This window comes from Apostichopus japonicus, chromosome 1, assembly GCF_037975245.1.
Source record: "Apostichopus japonicus isolate 1M-3 chromosome 1, ASM3797524v1, whole genome shotgun sequence".
Lineage (NCBI taxonomy): Eukaryota > Metazoa > Echinodermata > Holothuroidea > Aspidochirotida > Stichopodidae > Apostichopus > Apostichopus japonicus.
Window position 1 is genome coordinate 11,578,845 of NC_092561.1, and position 16,448 is coordinate 11,595,292.

General features: G+C 38.2%; 1 protein-coding gene across 4 annotated transcripts in view; it reads right to left on the reverse strand.

Moving 5' to 3' along the window:
- Positions 1-16,448, reverse strand: part of LOC139967565 (uncharacterized) — a 71,351-nt gene that overhangs the window by 49,650 nt on the left and 5,253 nt on the right. For 3 of the 4 annotated variants that reach the window (XM_071971517.1, XM_071971500.1, XM_071971510.1), the window contains exons 2-4: positions 12,806-12,961; positions 1,464-1,509; positions 53-943 (exon numbers count right to left, since the gene is read on the reverse strand). In XM_071971517.1, coding sequence (XP_071827618.1) covers positions 53-943; positions 1,464-1,509; positions 12,806-12,877 — 1,009 coding nt within the window. In that variant the 5' untranslated portion in view covers positions 12,878-12,961. The remainder of the gene's footprint in view (positions 1-52; positions 944-1,463; positions 1,510-12,805; positions 12,962-16,448) is intronic. The other variant, XM_071971528.1, reaches the window with a different exon arrangement.

Below are 16,448 nucleotides of genomic sequence, written 5' to 3' on the forward strand. Positions count from 1 at the left end.
TTATGTTTTTAATTTCTAATAACAAGAGATAATTGATTCCTGATATATTTACCAGTCGGTGGCGGTATCCCCCTGCTTGTACGTCCTCCATTATTACTAAGGCTGGAAGATGATTCTGTGGGCAGTGCAATTGTAGTCACCATTTGGTTACCTTTAGTTGCCATGGTTATCTGAGACATCATTACATTTGTTGTATACAATGAGTTTTCTCTGCTTCCTATCTCGGTTCTGATGGATCTTGCTTCAGAAGTGCTTGACATCTTTGAGGTACTTGCTGTAGGTTCCTGTGTAGATGTTCGCAAAGGACTGCCTGACATCGTTGAGGTACTTGCTGTAGGTTCCTGTGTAGATGTTCGCAAAGGACTGCCTGACATCGTTGAGGTACTTGCTGTAGGTTCCTGTGTAGATGTTTGCAAAGAATTGCCTGACATCGTTGAGGAACTTGTTGTAGGTTCCTGTGTAGATGTTCGCAAAGGACTGCCTGACATCGTTGAGGTACTTGCTGTAGGTTCCTGTGTAGATGTTCGCAAAGGACTGCCTGACATCGTTGAGGTACTTGCTGTAGGTTCCTGTGTAGATGTTTGCAAACCTGTAGGTTTTGTGATCTCATTTTCTTGGAATGATTTTGATGGGTTTGTGAATCCATTATAAGTTACAAGATCCTTTGCTGTTGAAGTGAGCTTGGGAGTTTCAGTTTGTTCTAATTCATGGGTTGAATATTTTGGTAACAAACTCATTGGCTTTGTACTTTTTTCTGTAGGAAGATTGAGAGCACTTGTTTGAGTACTCTTGGTGGTGGATACAGCCGAGGATGAGACTGTGGTGAAGTCGTCATCAGAAGCAACATCCATATCACTATAAGAAAACGTCTCTGTAAAATAATCTCCCTGCAAACCCTCCATTGGTTCTGTCAAATAATCTCCCTGCAAACCCTCCATTGGTTCTGAAAAACAGAGAAAGAAATAAAGATGACTTCACTGTTTTCTGTCACCTTTCTTGGAATATTACTCCCAGTACTTAGATACAAGAAGCCTATGCAGCAGGTAGCACTTATCAACTCCATAATGTTGAAGAATAGCTACTGTACCTTTGTGTGTGTACAACAATCAACCTGAAGGAAAATAAACTAACTTTGCACTTACAAGTGCCATTCCACAGGCATGTTATTGGCAAAATTAACTGGAATATTCCCTTTCATACCATACAAACATTTACTGTATTATGGAAGGGGAAGCGAGGATTAGGTAGGAAGATAAAGGGTATGGAAACATCTGAAAACAGGTTATTAAAGGTGCTGGTAATGTTCATCCCTAGCACAGGCAAGTTTATGTTCTTGAAGTATTGTGTCTACAAGCCAACGTGTAACATACACAGACATAGTCACGCATGCAAGCACGCACCCATACACACACACGCCATCACATAGATGCCCTCGGCAAGGAGTCAGAAATAATATAACGTACCTGCAAGAACTACAAGGAAAGCTTCTTGACAGCAAATTAGTACCACCTGCAATAGATTAGAACATTCTTTATTCAGTAGTTGAAATATAATATATGTTAGGCTATATGAACTAATCTTGCTCATCTCTCAGTTCTCATGGAGCAGTAGCAAAACCATGTGGCACGAAACTCAATTCATAAAAAAGAATTGGTTAATTCTGAACTTGGTTCACAGGATTTCTTTCTCTACAAGAATAATTTTGGCTCACCGGGTGGGGTGTTAGGAGAAATTCACTTCGCCCTACCACTCTTCCCCAAGAAAGAAGTATCATGCAGCAGTAGCTTTGTAACTCCCGAACTGCGATAGTAGCTGATACTTAGAATTATCCTCCATAAGACATTTTCAGAATTTGATCTGTTAACCTCCACAAAAATTAGGTTTCTTGTAGCAACAAGGTGGATCTTATAGTGTCTGACCTTAAATGACCTTAAACGAACTCACTATTAAGGTGGATGTGCAGGCCAGTATAAAGTTCATCAAAGTGTACTTTTGACTATTTTGCTTGCAAGGCTTTGAAATTTTGATTCTATTGACCTCAATGACCCCAATGACCTTTAATCTTTTATCGGTCAAGCTCAGCCCAATCAATGTTGGGTATGGTCTAACAACATGGGTGTAACAGACTAACACCATTGGGTATGGTCTAACACCATGGGTCTAACACCATTGGGTATGGTCTAACACCATGGTCTAACACCACTGGGTATGGTCTAGCTTACCAAAATGGGACAGAGACGTTCCAAAAAAGAGGAAACAAACACTTTTTTTGTTTCTCAAAACGTTGATTCGAGATGACTCCTTTATTGATTTTATTCTTTTGATTGACTTGTGTGAGATAATTATAGTAACAGATAATGTCCACGAAAATCAGTTGAGATTACATTGGACGGTACAATTTGTTATACAAACAACTGATGTATGAAGCGTTCACTTCGAAGACTAAGACTCTAGTCATCTCAGTCGCCAAGCTGGCTCGATTCAGCCATACGGACACACATAGTCTACACATGTATACTTCCACAGCCAACTAAATGTGAGTTATGTGACACTACATTTATAATCAAGGAGGGGCATGGTTGGTCAATGGGAGAATAAATAAATGACTATTTAATATATGCATGCAAGGTTATGACTTCACTGAAAAACTGACCAATGAGAGCTATTCTAAGATGTTCTCTGTGGACATTCCATTTACAGTACCACGACAATCACGCGCAAAGCACAAGTGTCACCTTGGGCTATTCTAAGGAAAATACGGCCTGGCAGAAACAATATACAGTAAATAAATTAATAATTGGCGTGAAAAAGTACTAGTCTTTCTGGATAGTTGAAGAAGTAAACAACTATCAAAGAAGACGCTGAAAAGTGCTGAGGATCCCTGGATATTAAGGGCGTGACTGTGAGTTGCATTAAAGAAGCAGGCCTAACATTTGACATGACATCCCCCTTGGTTCTTGCAAGTGAAACCACATCTGAATACAAAATATGAAACTACACTGTGCTGTGAGAAACCCTTATAGATACACTCCATATCATGAATCATACAAGCACATAAGAAGGAAAGGAAGTAAGCAAAGGTCATACAAATCTGATTTGTCATCATACGTTTATTCAAATGCAAGACAACCATTGAGCAAGCACCAATGAGCTCAGGAAGAAAGGCAGGAAAACGTCTCAAAAACCAGTCATTCTATTAGTGAGAGGCAACCATGGCATATATCTAACAACATTCATGAAAAACATTGTTCTTACATAACTTTGCAACTTCAGCAAACACAAAAACATGAGGAGAACACTTTATTTATCTCACAGGGCTCCCTGTGAGATAAAAAAAAAGAAAAAAAAAAAGAAGAAGACAAAAACTGAACCTGGTATATACATGCATCTGTGGTAAACAACACACGAAGATCACTATGTTAAGTTCAGGTTAACAATACTATGACATATATATATAGTGCAGGATTAATGTTCAAATATGCACCGAGAGGTAAATAACCAGCATCCTAGTATCATGTACCACACCTTACCAATTTGGAAGTATGAAGTTCAACCAAGCTGCACTTTTTTAGATATCTTGTTCACAAGTATCATATACACACAAACAAATACTCACACATACCGTACACAATATCATGAGCACAAAGATTCCTTTTGCCCTCAGCAAGGCATAATTTCGATCAAAATTTCCCATGTAAGCAGTTGCTATAGTGTTTACCCAATTATATTATAATGTGTATAGAGACAAGAAGACTTTTCCAGGAAGGTCTAACCTTACTTATTGGCAGCTTCCTACATCACTGTTGAATGCTTTTGGTTTCATCAACCTTTTACTGTGTACAGTGTGTTCAGATACAGTACTAAGTGTTTCCAGTACGGTGAGTGTGATCAGAATCGGCTGCAGAACTTAACAAGAGGGCAATCCATGGAGTTGCAGATCTCATCTCTTTAATGACAAAAGTGATTGTTGGGTTACTTCTGAATGCATCTGGTTGCTATCTTCGTTAATAGGCTGGAATCCAGTTTTTGATGTATGGTTTAGTAGAAAAAATGATAAGGATATGGAACCCTCAACAATCTGGTAGTTTAGTGGCTTTTTCCTACATGTTGACAAGCAGAAATGACTAAAACCAATTTTTAGGCTTTTTGACCTCTGACCTATGGTGCCATCAATCATGCAGGCACAAGCTTACATGATCCGGCACCTACCCACCAAATTTAAACTTGATCTGATTTACGTGTTAAGAGGTCACGACATACTTAATTGCAAAATTTAGGCCAATTTGATCTACACTGCCCTTGACCTGACCCTTAAAAACCACATAAGTACTCTTTTTCATATCTGTTCCCTTATTCTCTACATATCATGTGGTTCAATTACTTTTTTCAACATACTGACAAGCAGGTCATGGCTAAAAAAGTTTTGGGTAGTTGACCTCTGACATTAGACTCATGACGTCACCAATCACGCAGGCACAAGTTTTCATGGTCAACAAGTTAAGGAACCGCATTTACAGTGTAGGAGTTTGCAGCACACGGTTTCGCACAATTTTAGCCAATTTGACCTTTGACCCAGACCCTAAACCTGTCTTTTCTTAAATTGCGTTTCATTATTCTCTACATATCTTGTGGTGTAATGCCTTTTTTCTACACAATCAGGAAAAAGCTAAAAACAGCTTTCCTGTGGATGTAAACTTGGTCTACCGAAGCAGAGTTGTGGTATTAGATGAGAATTCATAAAATATGTTAGAACTATTGACCCTGTCAAAAATGCTGATCCAGCTCAGACTGAAGAAACAATGCTCACAGACTTATAAGGTTTTCCGTTCGTTGATTATCAATTTGTCCATTGTTAAGATTTTATGTCTCGTCTCTCTAAAGGTAGTCAGGCACACCCAGTTCCTGACAAATCGGGCGATTATAAATGGATCATAGCCCAAGGACCAGGTTCCCGAAAACTGAGAGAAATTCCCTGGCAACAAACTATAACACTTTCAGATATCCACTGATTTACTTCGGTAGAAAATCATTTCTGGAGATTTTTCTAACCTCCCCCCCCTTGTTTTACACACATGCACCACCATTCCACTCAAGAGAACTCGATTGTCCTAAACGAGCTACCGTAGTGATAGATTGCATGCGTAGTTCACACTTTATATGTTGGTACAGCTTTACACTTCGACTCATAACCGTACTGTAAGTCCTCGTGCAGGTGCATATTTATTTGCATATTCTTAATGTAGAGATTTTGGAGGCCTACACAAGTAGGACGTGGCTGCCTGTCTTATAGTACACAATCACAACTATTCTCATTTATGACAACGAGTTAGAAGAAGACTCAACTGAATGGGATCAGGGAGAGGGATGTGTGTATGTCAAAGCAAGGTACATGAAAATGGGAAATTTATAACACAATTGCAAAAACGTAAAGCACTCGTCCAGAAAAGAAACACAATTTGGACCGCCCAGAATATTCCATGCGTGTCGGGTAATATATTATAGCATCGTGTATAGGCTATTATATACGGTACAGATAACCTCACACCAGGCTACAAATTGAGATGTACTCCTTCCCCCTCCCCAACCAGACCATCCTGTGATTAATTAGATAAATTACATTTTATTATCGTAATACTGGGAAATACCATACTCCACTACAATCAGGCGCGTAGCCAGGAATTTGCCAAGGGAGGGGCGAAACTGTAGATTTGGCATTGCAAACTTTTCTAAGCGTAGTGCCACCATGATTGGCACGAAGCGTACAAGAAAATTTTGGCTGAAAATGCCTCCCAGATTGCTGGAAATGGCACTTCCCAGGCCTTGTAAGTTGTATCTTAGCATCTTCTCTTTTGAAAATATTAGCGATATCATTAAAACATTAAAAACAAAAAATATGCTCAAGGGGGGGGGGACGGCTGCCACCTTCGCCCCCCCCCCCTTGGCTACGCGCCTGACTACAATACACACACTATGAATATTATGCACGTACGTGCAAGCAAAGTGTACATGTAGTGTACACTTAATCGCACTTAGGCTAACATCCTAACTGGCGGACGTGCGGCGAGTTTGCCGACGGAATTATACAGATAAAGATTGTCACTACGAGACACGGTAAGTGACATACTGTTTCAAAAGATTTGGTATAGAAAGGTAGCAGTTGGTCAAGGAGATGAATTTCAAAGCCTATCAGTACCATATAGGCTACGTACAGTAGCTATAGATCTAATGTTAGGCTTAGTAATAGTAGTACTAGTAGCGTAGTTGCAGGATGGTGGTCAGGCCATTGGTGCGATAAAATCGCTTAAAATGAGTATCTGGTTGTAAAGTTGAACACGACATAACATTAATTAGGAATAGTCACGGGTGCTTGACTGTGTAAAAATCGTACTGAGATAGTAATGAATGTGTGCATCAAACATATATAGTACCTGTAGAAACATGAAGCACCCAGCAAACGCAAAAACCTTTTTAGAACGTTATTAAAACGTTCGTCTTTTGTTTTGATAACGGTATTTGTGGTGTCATAAATATGTCACGAAAACGTTTTCAGGCTATTATTTTCAAACATTTTTCGTTAAAACATTAATATCTCCTAAAAACTTTATGCCGACGTTTTTATAACCGCACCACATTTAACGTTATAAAAACATATTTTAGAGGCTCTTTTGAAAATATTATGATAACGTTTAGTTTTTGCTGGGCAGCCCCCACCCCCCCCCTCACGCAAATGGAACGGATGGTACGTATCGTGCAATGTTTAATGGGACAAACGGCCCAAACGTTTCCATATGCACCCTCCCCTTCTGTGTACAAACCACAAAAACATTTATTTAATCGTACGTGGATAGCACCTGTAGAATTCGTGTTTGACAGTTTAACAGTTTGTTATAAGAACAAGGCTACAAGCCATCATTATGTAGTTGTTTTCATATCGGGATACATTGTAAGGACAATTATTAGTTCCGGTTTTGCCTAACAGGATGGAAGTGATTCATACGCATATCGGTCTGTGGAATGGGTCTGATATCACAGAAGAACAATTACCTGCTGCATAGAGCTTTATAATAACCATTGGCCACACGGTAATTTATTTTCAAGATACACGAGGAAAACTGACTACTGTACTGAGGTTGATTTTGTATGGAATGACCTATTATTGATTTATGTATAATGTATATACTTGCTCAATTTACCAGCAAACAACCAGCGAAACTGTTCAATCAAGTTTGGTTTAATTTCGCAGTTTGTACTCACCAGTCTGGTTCTTACATATACTCCATCTTTAACTTTTATATAAGCTATGTCTGAAAACAAAATCCTTAACTTAATGCCACTAAAATCACAATAGGAATAACTAAATATAAAGCACCAACTTTTCTGTACTGGATTATGCAGTTGCCTTACAACTGTTGCACTACAATTGTCATGTACAATTGTACAGTATATCAGCTTTAATGGTCGGAATATGTTATTTACAGAGGTATCCAAATATATCGATCATGGCTTGTTCAAAGTTACAACCCAACACATAATACAGCCTTCCTCCAGTCCTGCATGGAATGTGTCTATCCTATTATAATATTACAGGTGCGGATTTTCTCCCAATTCCATCTCCATATATCCCCGCCCACCCCTCACCTCCCCCGGTCCCCAATGGACACTTGTTCCCTACTTTAATTCACTTTCATCTTTAGAAGTCCTGGCACTACTCAAAAATGAAACCTTCAATCCATTGCAACAGCAACAGTGTACGTAAAATACTACATTCCCTCTTCAAAAATGGCACATACCTTCCAAACAATTGCCGATTTCCAGCTAATTGAATGTTCTAAGCAAGGATATATGCGGTGTTTTTTTCTTTTCTTTCTGCAAGCCGATGGTTACGCAAGATTTTCCCGTTGACTTAGTTTGGTGTTAGGCTACCACGTGGTCGAAGATAGCAGCAATAATGAAAGTACTCCATGGATATTTTAGTTCCAGCTAACTGCGTCACAATTTAAGCAAATAAACAGATGGATATGCTAGATTTCCCCCATTGACTTAAGGTGGAGTTAGGCTACCATGTGGTCGAAGATAGCAGCAATAACGAAAGTATTCGGTGAATATTATTAGTGCCAGCTAACTGCGACACAATTTGAGCGAATAAACAGATGGTTAGGCTAGATTTCCGTGTTGACTCTTTGTGATTTAAACTATACCCTGTGGTCAGAGATTTGTGGGGATTTAACGCAAACCTAGATTTTCGAATGCACGTGTCCTTGTTGTCATCAATCAGCTAGTTCTGGTAGTCCATAGCAAGCGCTTTCTTCTCATAGTTGAAATTCTCAAAATTATTATTTTGCATTCATTCATTTCATAGAAGGAAAGACTGGCAAGGAAATTTGCGGGATGTTAAGATGGATGATAGACAAAAATAATCGCAAGTGGCTTTTTATTAAACGTTCATTCCAAATACGATCGTTTAGCGATGAATTGCTACACGGTCACAGCCGTAATGACTGTTTAATTCAAGTTGAGAGCTGAAATTTATTCAGGGGAAATTCCGACTTGACAACTTTGGACATGCGGGATATGAAATCAAATTGCGGGAATCGCGCAATCCCGCGGCTAATGCGAACCCTGAATCGTAGTAAAGAAATAGTCGGAAGTATTTTTTTGGAAGGTTTTCCTTTATTTCATGTGCATTTGCATTATTATTTATTATACATCAAACATGAAATTCAGTTGTTCAAAACAACAGCAGTATCGTTGAAAAAGTAAATTCCGGAGCGTATAGTAATCTGCCATTATGAACATTGTGTATGGCTGGTTCCAATATTTGGTCCGGAGTTTCGGGTACCCGTTACCCGACCGGGTAATGATAACGGGTAGAAGGTTCCGATTTTTTGCTACCTGACTCAGACCTAGTTCATTGGCTATTTATCGATATACTATGTGCATGTATAAGTACATTATATCGTTCTTGAGTACTGCTAGATCAGGTTACTCGTAACCATATGATATTGTCCTCCTGGTATAGTACAGGCATTTCCACGGTAAAGATATCAAGGTTTTAGTCTATGTGTCTCTGAGAAACGATATGGAATCGATGTGCCCTTACACACATCGGCAGTATAATAGGTGGCCAAAATTATACAAATCATTTAGTCACGAAGTTCGTTCACCTAAACATTGCATAAACGCACAAGAAACTTTCAAACACAGGTATATTTCTATATCCGTAGGTGTTCTTGAACTTTGCAAAACACCAACAAAATTTGCATCTTAGGCAAATACACACGACTTTTCAGAGAAAAGAAGAGAAGCGTAGCAATAGGTGGTTCCTGGGGCCCCCGATGTCTAATGCCCCCAGCCCCCCAAGAGCTGATTCCAACTTTTTGATCCAACTGATCACAACTGCCAACTTGTCATGTTTTGCATGAATAATTGCCAACATGCATATATGCATTTGTCCTGTATTCTACTAGCTCTAGTATTTCTACTTTATGACAGTGGCGTAGGAAGGTACTTTTGAGTGGGGGGGCTGAAGATGGATGGCCGGCCTGGGGGAGGGGTCTAAGGGGAGGGGGTGTCCCCCTCCCCTTTGGATTTTTTTTGCATTTCCAGGTGGCCTCAGATGCAATTTGGTGCAATATAGCACACTTCAACCCACCCACTCCATTTTGTATATAATTTTGCATTTTCACCTGGCCTTAGATGCAATTTGTTGCTCTAAATGAGATTTTTTTCTCATTTGGAAATGAAAAAGGGGTTTTCTGACTTGCGAAGCGGGGGGGCGGAATGATACTTCCGCCCCTCCACATTTTTCACTGGGGGGGCTGGCGCCCCCCCAGCCCCCCCGGTTCCTACGCCCTTGCTTTATGAGACCTACCCCTCTGGTTTAAAGGTTTGAATAATGCAAGAGAAGGCATTGCTAGCCACCATGAAGGGGTAAGGTGAATCTCACAACATTTATATTTCGTAATAAAACATTAAAAATTTATATTTTGACTTACTTTCTGATAAATCGCCATTGAATTTGGCACCTGTTTCATGGCTCCTAAAAGTGCCGTTAAATTTGCAGTGAACTTGACCTCGCTACAGGAGAAAATCTCATTTTTGGTAAAATTGGCTAGATTAGATTATGCTCTTTTCATTGATACCAATTTTGCAATTGGAAATGCACTAGTCTTGTCAATAATCAAGGTATTAACTTTCGGCGAAACACAGCGTTATGTAATACAGAAGTTAGGACTTTGTATTGGCTCTGCATGTACATGTAATGATGTACATTGCTTTACTTCATGGAAAACTATAGTGTACACACCTCATACTTCATAGTCATTATATTACTATAGCCCTGAAATACAGGAGCCGAAAATGCTCATCTTCTTTCAACTCATTATGCAAGCTCCGAAGATGAAGTGTAGCCTAGGAAAAAATTACCTCACACTAACCACGGCAATATACCACCCTTTTTCCATGGTATAAACTGTGGTACAATACAACAATTTGACAAGGGTATTTTGGTCCTATGGATGCGGTTTACCACATTTTTACCATGGTTTTTATCACTTTCTATTTCATCTTCACCATGGTTTTATCTCAAATTGACCCAATGTGTACTATGGCATTACAGTACCATACTGTAGTTTTACCCTAGTACTTAACTCACTTTTACCCTATAGCTGTACCAAAATTTTACCCTAATGGTTTTACCCTAATTGTACCACAGTTGCACCCTAAATTTACCAGAGTTGTATCCAATTGCACAACAGTTTTCCCTACTTGTCTTGACTATAATCAGTACACCACAAATTACCTTAAATTTCACCCATTGGTGGATTGTATCATAATTGGGCTAGTTGAAACATAAACAAAGCAACTCATACTGTATGTCATGATGTCACATGTATATTATAGCGTACTATTTTATATGCACCAGATTTGGTCAATATGCTGCAGTCAAAACATGCATGACAACAATATAAAGGTGAAACAGTTTTACAGTATATATGGTATGAACAGTTTTTGTCAAGTAAAATAAGTATGTACCATAATATGGCTAATGTGGCAAAGTTACCATGTGTTACCCCAATTTAACCATAGTTTACCACTGTAAGACTAGGGTACATTTCTTTTGCTGTTACAAGCTATATATAATTTTTTCTGATTTTTCAAGATTTGCATCTGGTTTGCCTCTTAAACATCTAACTAGGCGACAGTAAATTTTCGTAAACGGGGCATGGTCATTTCACCAACATTACTACTGTACATCCAAACCTGAAGTTTTCATTTGACATTGAATCTCGACAATTGCGAAATACGACGGAAAACTTCAACGAAGCAAAGATATAATACGGATAATTCACAATGATATCGCACACTCCAATAGCAATGTATACATGTACAAACAGTACGCTTATTACACCTTATAACACAGGCATGTATGCAGTGTACAACATGGTACTCCTACACACCAAATATGAGAGTGGTCAAGGCTTCTCTTCTTGAGATATTGTGTTGTAGCTCAAGGTGACACACACACTCACGAATGTTTGTATTACATTCAGACCGAGGACCCCATTGTATTTTCCATTGTTCAAATCCACGTACCCTAACGTTAACAATACCCCATATGATAGAATTCTTATGAGGACGTGCTGATTCTTTAGAAATCACAACCGAGGACCTGGAATTCTTTTGTTCAAGTCCTCGGTCAGAATACAAAACAAACGCACATACACACACACACACACACACACATCCGGCTGGATGACTAAATAGGTTACGATTATCATCAAAACCAAAAATGCAATGTATTTTAAAGTTCACTTTTTTTTGGATGTTCTAAGAATAGCCGCAGTCATTTATACCGACCCAAGGAAAGAAGGGTGTTCAACTGTTGGCTAAATGAACACGCATATTCTAGTCTAAGCCATGTTTGCAGTTATTGCAAACATTGCAAAAAGGAACGAGTGTTGGAACAAAGGTAAATACACCTAAATAACTAATTAGTCATATTTCAATTGTGTCGCAAAAATGGACATCATTACCAAACAAAAACCAATGGGCTCCATATTCAGAACAGCTTTAACCTATGAATGAAAATACAGTACCTTGACAGTTTGACTTTACATACAAACATCCTATCATTTAACCAGTATATATGGTCATTATTACTCTAACAAACTCCACACAACTAATCTGCTTGAACAAGGTTGTAAAGTCAGACTTTCATGGCACTGCAGCGTTTCTAGTTTTTTAATAATCAGTTTAAACATCTCTGTAGAAAGATGAAATATTGCATATTATCACAGAGCATACATAAATAGCCTGTACTATACAATGCTACAAATTGCTTTTCCACTTAGCAAAGGAATTTATGATGTCGATGTGGAAAGAACACTGTCGAGTGATTTTGAAGTTTAGCAAACACATTGTCATCTACACTTCATTGAAATTTCTGCCGTCTTCACAGACCAACTTCTCAGTGTATGAGCTAGCTGCATATTATAAGTATAGACCTATTAGCTCACACCAAGTTTAACTTCTATTAAGTAAATTTCTGTGTGCATTTTGATCGAATCGTAACAATACCGCTACTTTATTGTATCTAAGATACCATCAAAGTTCAATGAACTTATTTCAAATGAACCACCGCTTTTAGGACCTCAATATATCCAGTGACAAGCAGATTTACTCCTAATGGAACTGAAAAATCTTCACTTTGAAAGCCTGTAATACCGTACAATCTTACCATTATGGCATATTCCTGATTAACGTTTATACTGAAGTGGATTATACCGGCAGGTGAGGTACTTACCATCATAAAGAAACAGGTGCTAGCATAAACACATTTCCTCTCCTGATGTAGTCTCCTATTGGTAGAAGTCATGTTGGAGATGCACCCCTCTGGCAGATTTTCACGGGCTTTAAGACCACAATTTCACTTCGTTACCACAACTGCCATGGACTAAATCTGTAGTGTAAGAAGAAATACAATCCCATTGTAAGCATTCAGTGCGTAGTAAATGCACGCCATTGGTGCAATGTAACAGTGTTTTCAGGCTAAAATAACAGGAAGTAAGTTATCTTGTGCACTCATGGTTAATTAAAGATCACTTTCCGTTACGTACGTATTTACTGTAAGTATACCCTTACACCGTTAAGCAACATTCGCTAGATGTATAATAACAGTTTAACTCACTTTTAATTGCATAACGTTTATTAAGAATTAAAAGTCTTAAAAGTGGGTATTACTGTACAACTTGACACCTATTATTTAACCTGTGTGAATGTACAAATAACACTTAATTACCGTTTTGTATCATTTACCATATATCGGGACATTGTCAATTTGCATATCCATAGTGAAAGTCATTCTTGTTAGATGTTTTAGGTGTTTTATTGTAGGTGCTTGGCAATACACGTGTCTAATAAATCATAAGTTGTTAAAAATATCGCATTTGATATGAATGCATATATATATATATCTATATATATATATATATATATATATATATATGTGTGTGTTTATTACCTGGAAACTACATTGTTGCTGCTAAAATTATGTGGCAGTTTTTACTACTATTGCAAAATTTTAATGCTAATACACAGAGTTGGTTTATAAGCTTTACTATCCACTTAGAAAATTGCGTTTCATAAAACTGTTCATCTCCTTCAATTAAGAAGTCAGTCTGAACATTTGCGGTAAACATTATGGCCTATGAAGGCAAAATTGGTACTAATTAATGAAATATATGTATAAAATTTAGGAAAAATCACCCTTATAAAAGAAGAAACCTTTGCAATAGAGGAGTTGTTATTCAACAGAAAATAATGGCATGATTTCACAACTTCAAGGTACTTGTTACTAATATCTAAGTGCTGCCCGTATTCTACCATAAAAATACATTTTAGTGAAATAATCTTAGGAACTCTCCATCGGTTAAAGCGTGGCAATATGGATAAACATGGATATCCAAGTGTTTTGATAGAAGTTTATACTTGCGAGTTTAAAAGTATGCAAAAGTGTGGTCAAGTGGTAAAGTTTTATGGAAATCAAGCTGCAAAGAACAACCTGTATATAATTTACTAAAGTTAAATTCTTGAACATGTACAGTATAGTGTATGCATACGAAGCTATTTGGGTAAATATTTGTTTTCTCCCTAGTCATTGAGGTAAACACTCATTCCTACTAAATTATAGAAATTAAATTCCTAGAAAAAAGAACAATGCATTGACGCAATCAACCAAATAAGAAACCAAACAGGAAGACTGGATATTAATCATCGAAGAGTCCATGGCTAAGTGCTTACTAGTGTACACTCTTTAGCAATAATCAATGTCAACAACTCAAGAACAGTAGTAGAAGAAAACAACTGGCTCTATACTGAGGCTTACAAGAAATAAATATGATATTTCCTTTGAGACAGCATGTGTCTGCTATGAATGTCCCATATCATGTGGGTAAGGGGATGTACCCTATTTGCGAAGCTCCACATGCAGAGCACTTGTTTACAGCTCTAAAGAAATGTATGGAAGGCCGTTTTAACTTGTGCCTCTCTATCCTATTGACAATACAAACCATTTAACATTTACCTTTCTCCAGTAGAATCAATCGTCTACTGCAATAATTAAGATTCAGTTCAATTGTATTTTACTTCAGCCTTAATGCTACGTACTATTAAAGTAAATTTCTATTTCTCAAAAACAAAATGCACTTTGCTTAAAAATAATTTACAAACCCATAGCATCCACACATTCACCCTTTACTTTGCCTTGCATCCTTCAGATTTCACAAACTTTCATCTATTACTGACAACCCAAACTGGCCGAACAACATAACATCCACACATTCACCCTTTACCTTGTCTTGCATCCTTCATATTTCACAAACTTTCATATATTACTGACGACCCAAACTGGCCGAACATCATAGAATCCACACATTCACCCTTTACCTTGCACTGCATCCTTCATATTTCACAAACTTTCATATATTACTGACGACCCAAACTGGCCGAACATCATAGAATCCACACATTCACCCTTCACCTTGTCTTGCGGGCTTCAGATCTCACTAATTTTTATCTATTACTGACAAGGAATTATTTCCAAAACAGAAAGTAACAAACTACGTATAGAAACATCACCAAATAAATATATTTCTTCACTATGACATAACATACTTAGTAGCAACGTGGGAAGATCTTGATCTTTCATATCATTCTTACATAGTCTTCAGAAACTGACCCTTCCCTCTTCCTCTACCAGCACCCATCCCTCCTCATTAATTATACCCTCACTCAAGACCAGGGGCGGCGATCTGTTTCAAATATTGGGGGGGACATTTGCTTGGATGCAGGCGAATTACTATCAAAACGGAGCGCCACCATTGGTTGGCGCGCAGCGTACAAGAAAATTTCTGGTTTTGATAGCCCCCCAGATCACCGGAAATGGCACTTCTCGGGCTTGAAACTGACCAACCAGATGTACACTTTTGCCTGAGAACGAAGTTTTTCCTAATAGTTTTTTTTCATTCATAACCTTTTTTCAAGATTGTCACCAGTCACACATCATGTTCGACCTCATTGCATCTCCTGTGGATCATTGCTTTTTTAGGTAATTCTACGTAACGCCCCACAATCAGCCCCACTTTTCAAGGTTTTAAGCCCATTATTTGTTCAGAATTTGAATAATAAATTCACTTCAAAACATACCCATAATGTTGTACAAAATTTCATCTTTGGACAACCAATATAGAAAAAAAAACCTCAACCCCTAACAGACCGGTCAAAATTGCACGAGTAGAGGGAAATATGATGAAGAATGTTGGTCAAGGAATTTTCGAAAATTCAGACACAGTTAAATTATTGGTGTACAAATATTAAAACCTCTTATAACGGCTACTATAAAACTTCGATATCATAAAAAAATACCCCAAAAATATGCTCGAGGGGGAGGGCGGTCTCCACCCTTCATCCCCCTCCCTTGGCTACGCACCTGCGGTTAGAAATCTTGTAGGAAAGAGGCCAAATAGAAACCCGGTGAACCCATATCGATGTGGATCATATACGTACTTACACAAAGATGCAAACCAAATTTCATTACGGATGCGGTCCGTCTAGCTATTCATTTCGAAAAAAAGTAAAAACTACTTTCGGTCATATATATAGTAACAAATTGTGACACGGTTAGACAGGCGCCTTGCGAGGAATTTGCCAAGAGAGGGGCAAAGCTTGTACCCACTTTCTAAGCGTATCGCCCCCATTAGTTTGCGCGAAGCGCAAAAGAAAATTTTGGCCGAAAATGCCTCCCAGATCGCTGGAAATGGCACTTCCCAGGCCTTGTAAGTTGCATCTAAGCATTTTCTATTTTGAAATTACTAGTGATGTCATAAAAAAAATACAAAACATATGCTTAAAAAAACTATGCCACCAAATATTGGGGGGGATATTAGATA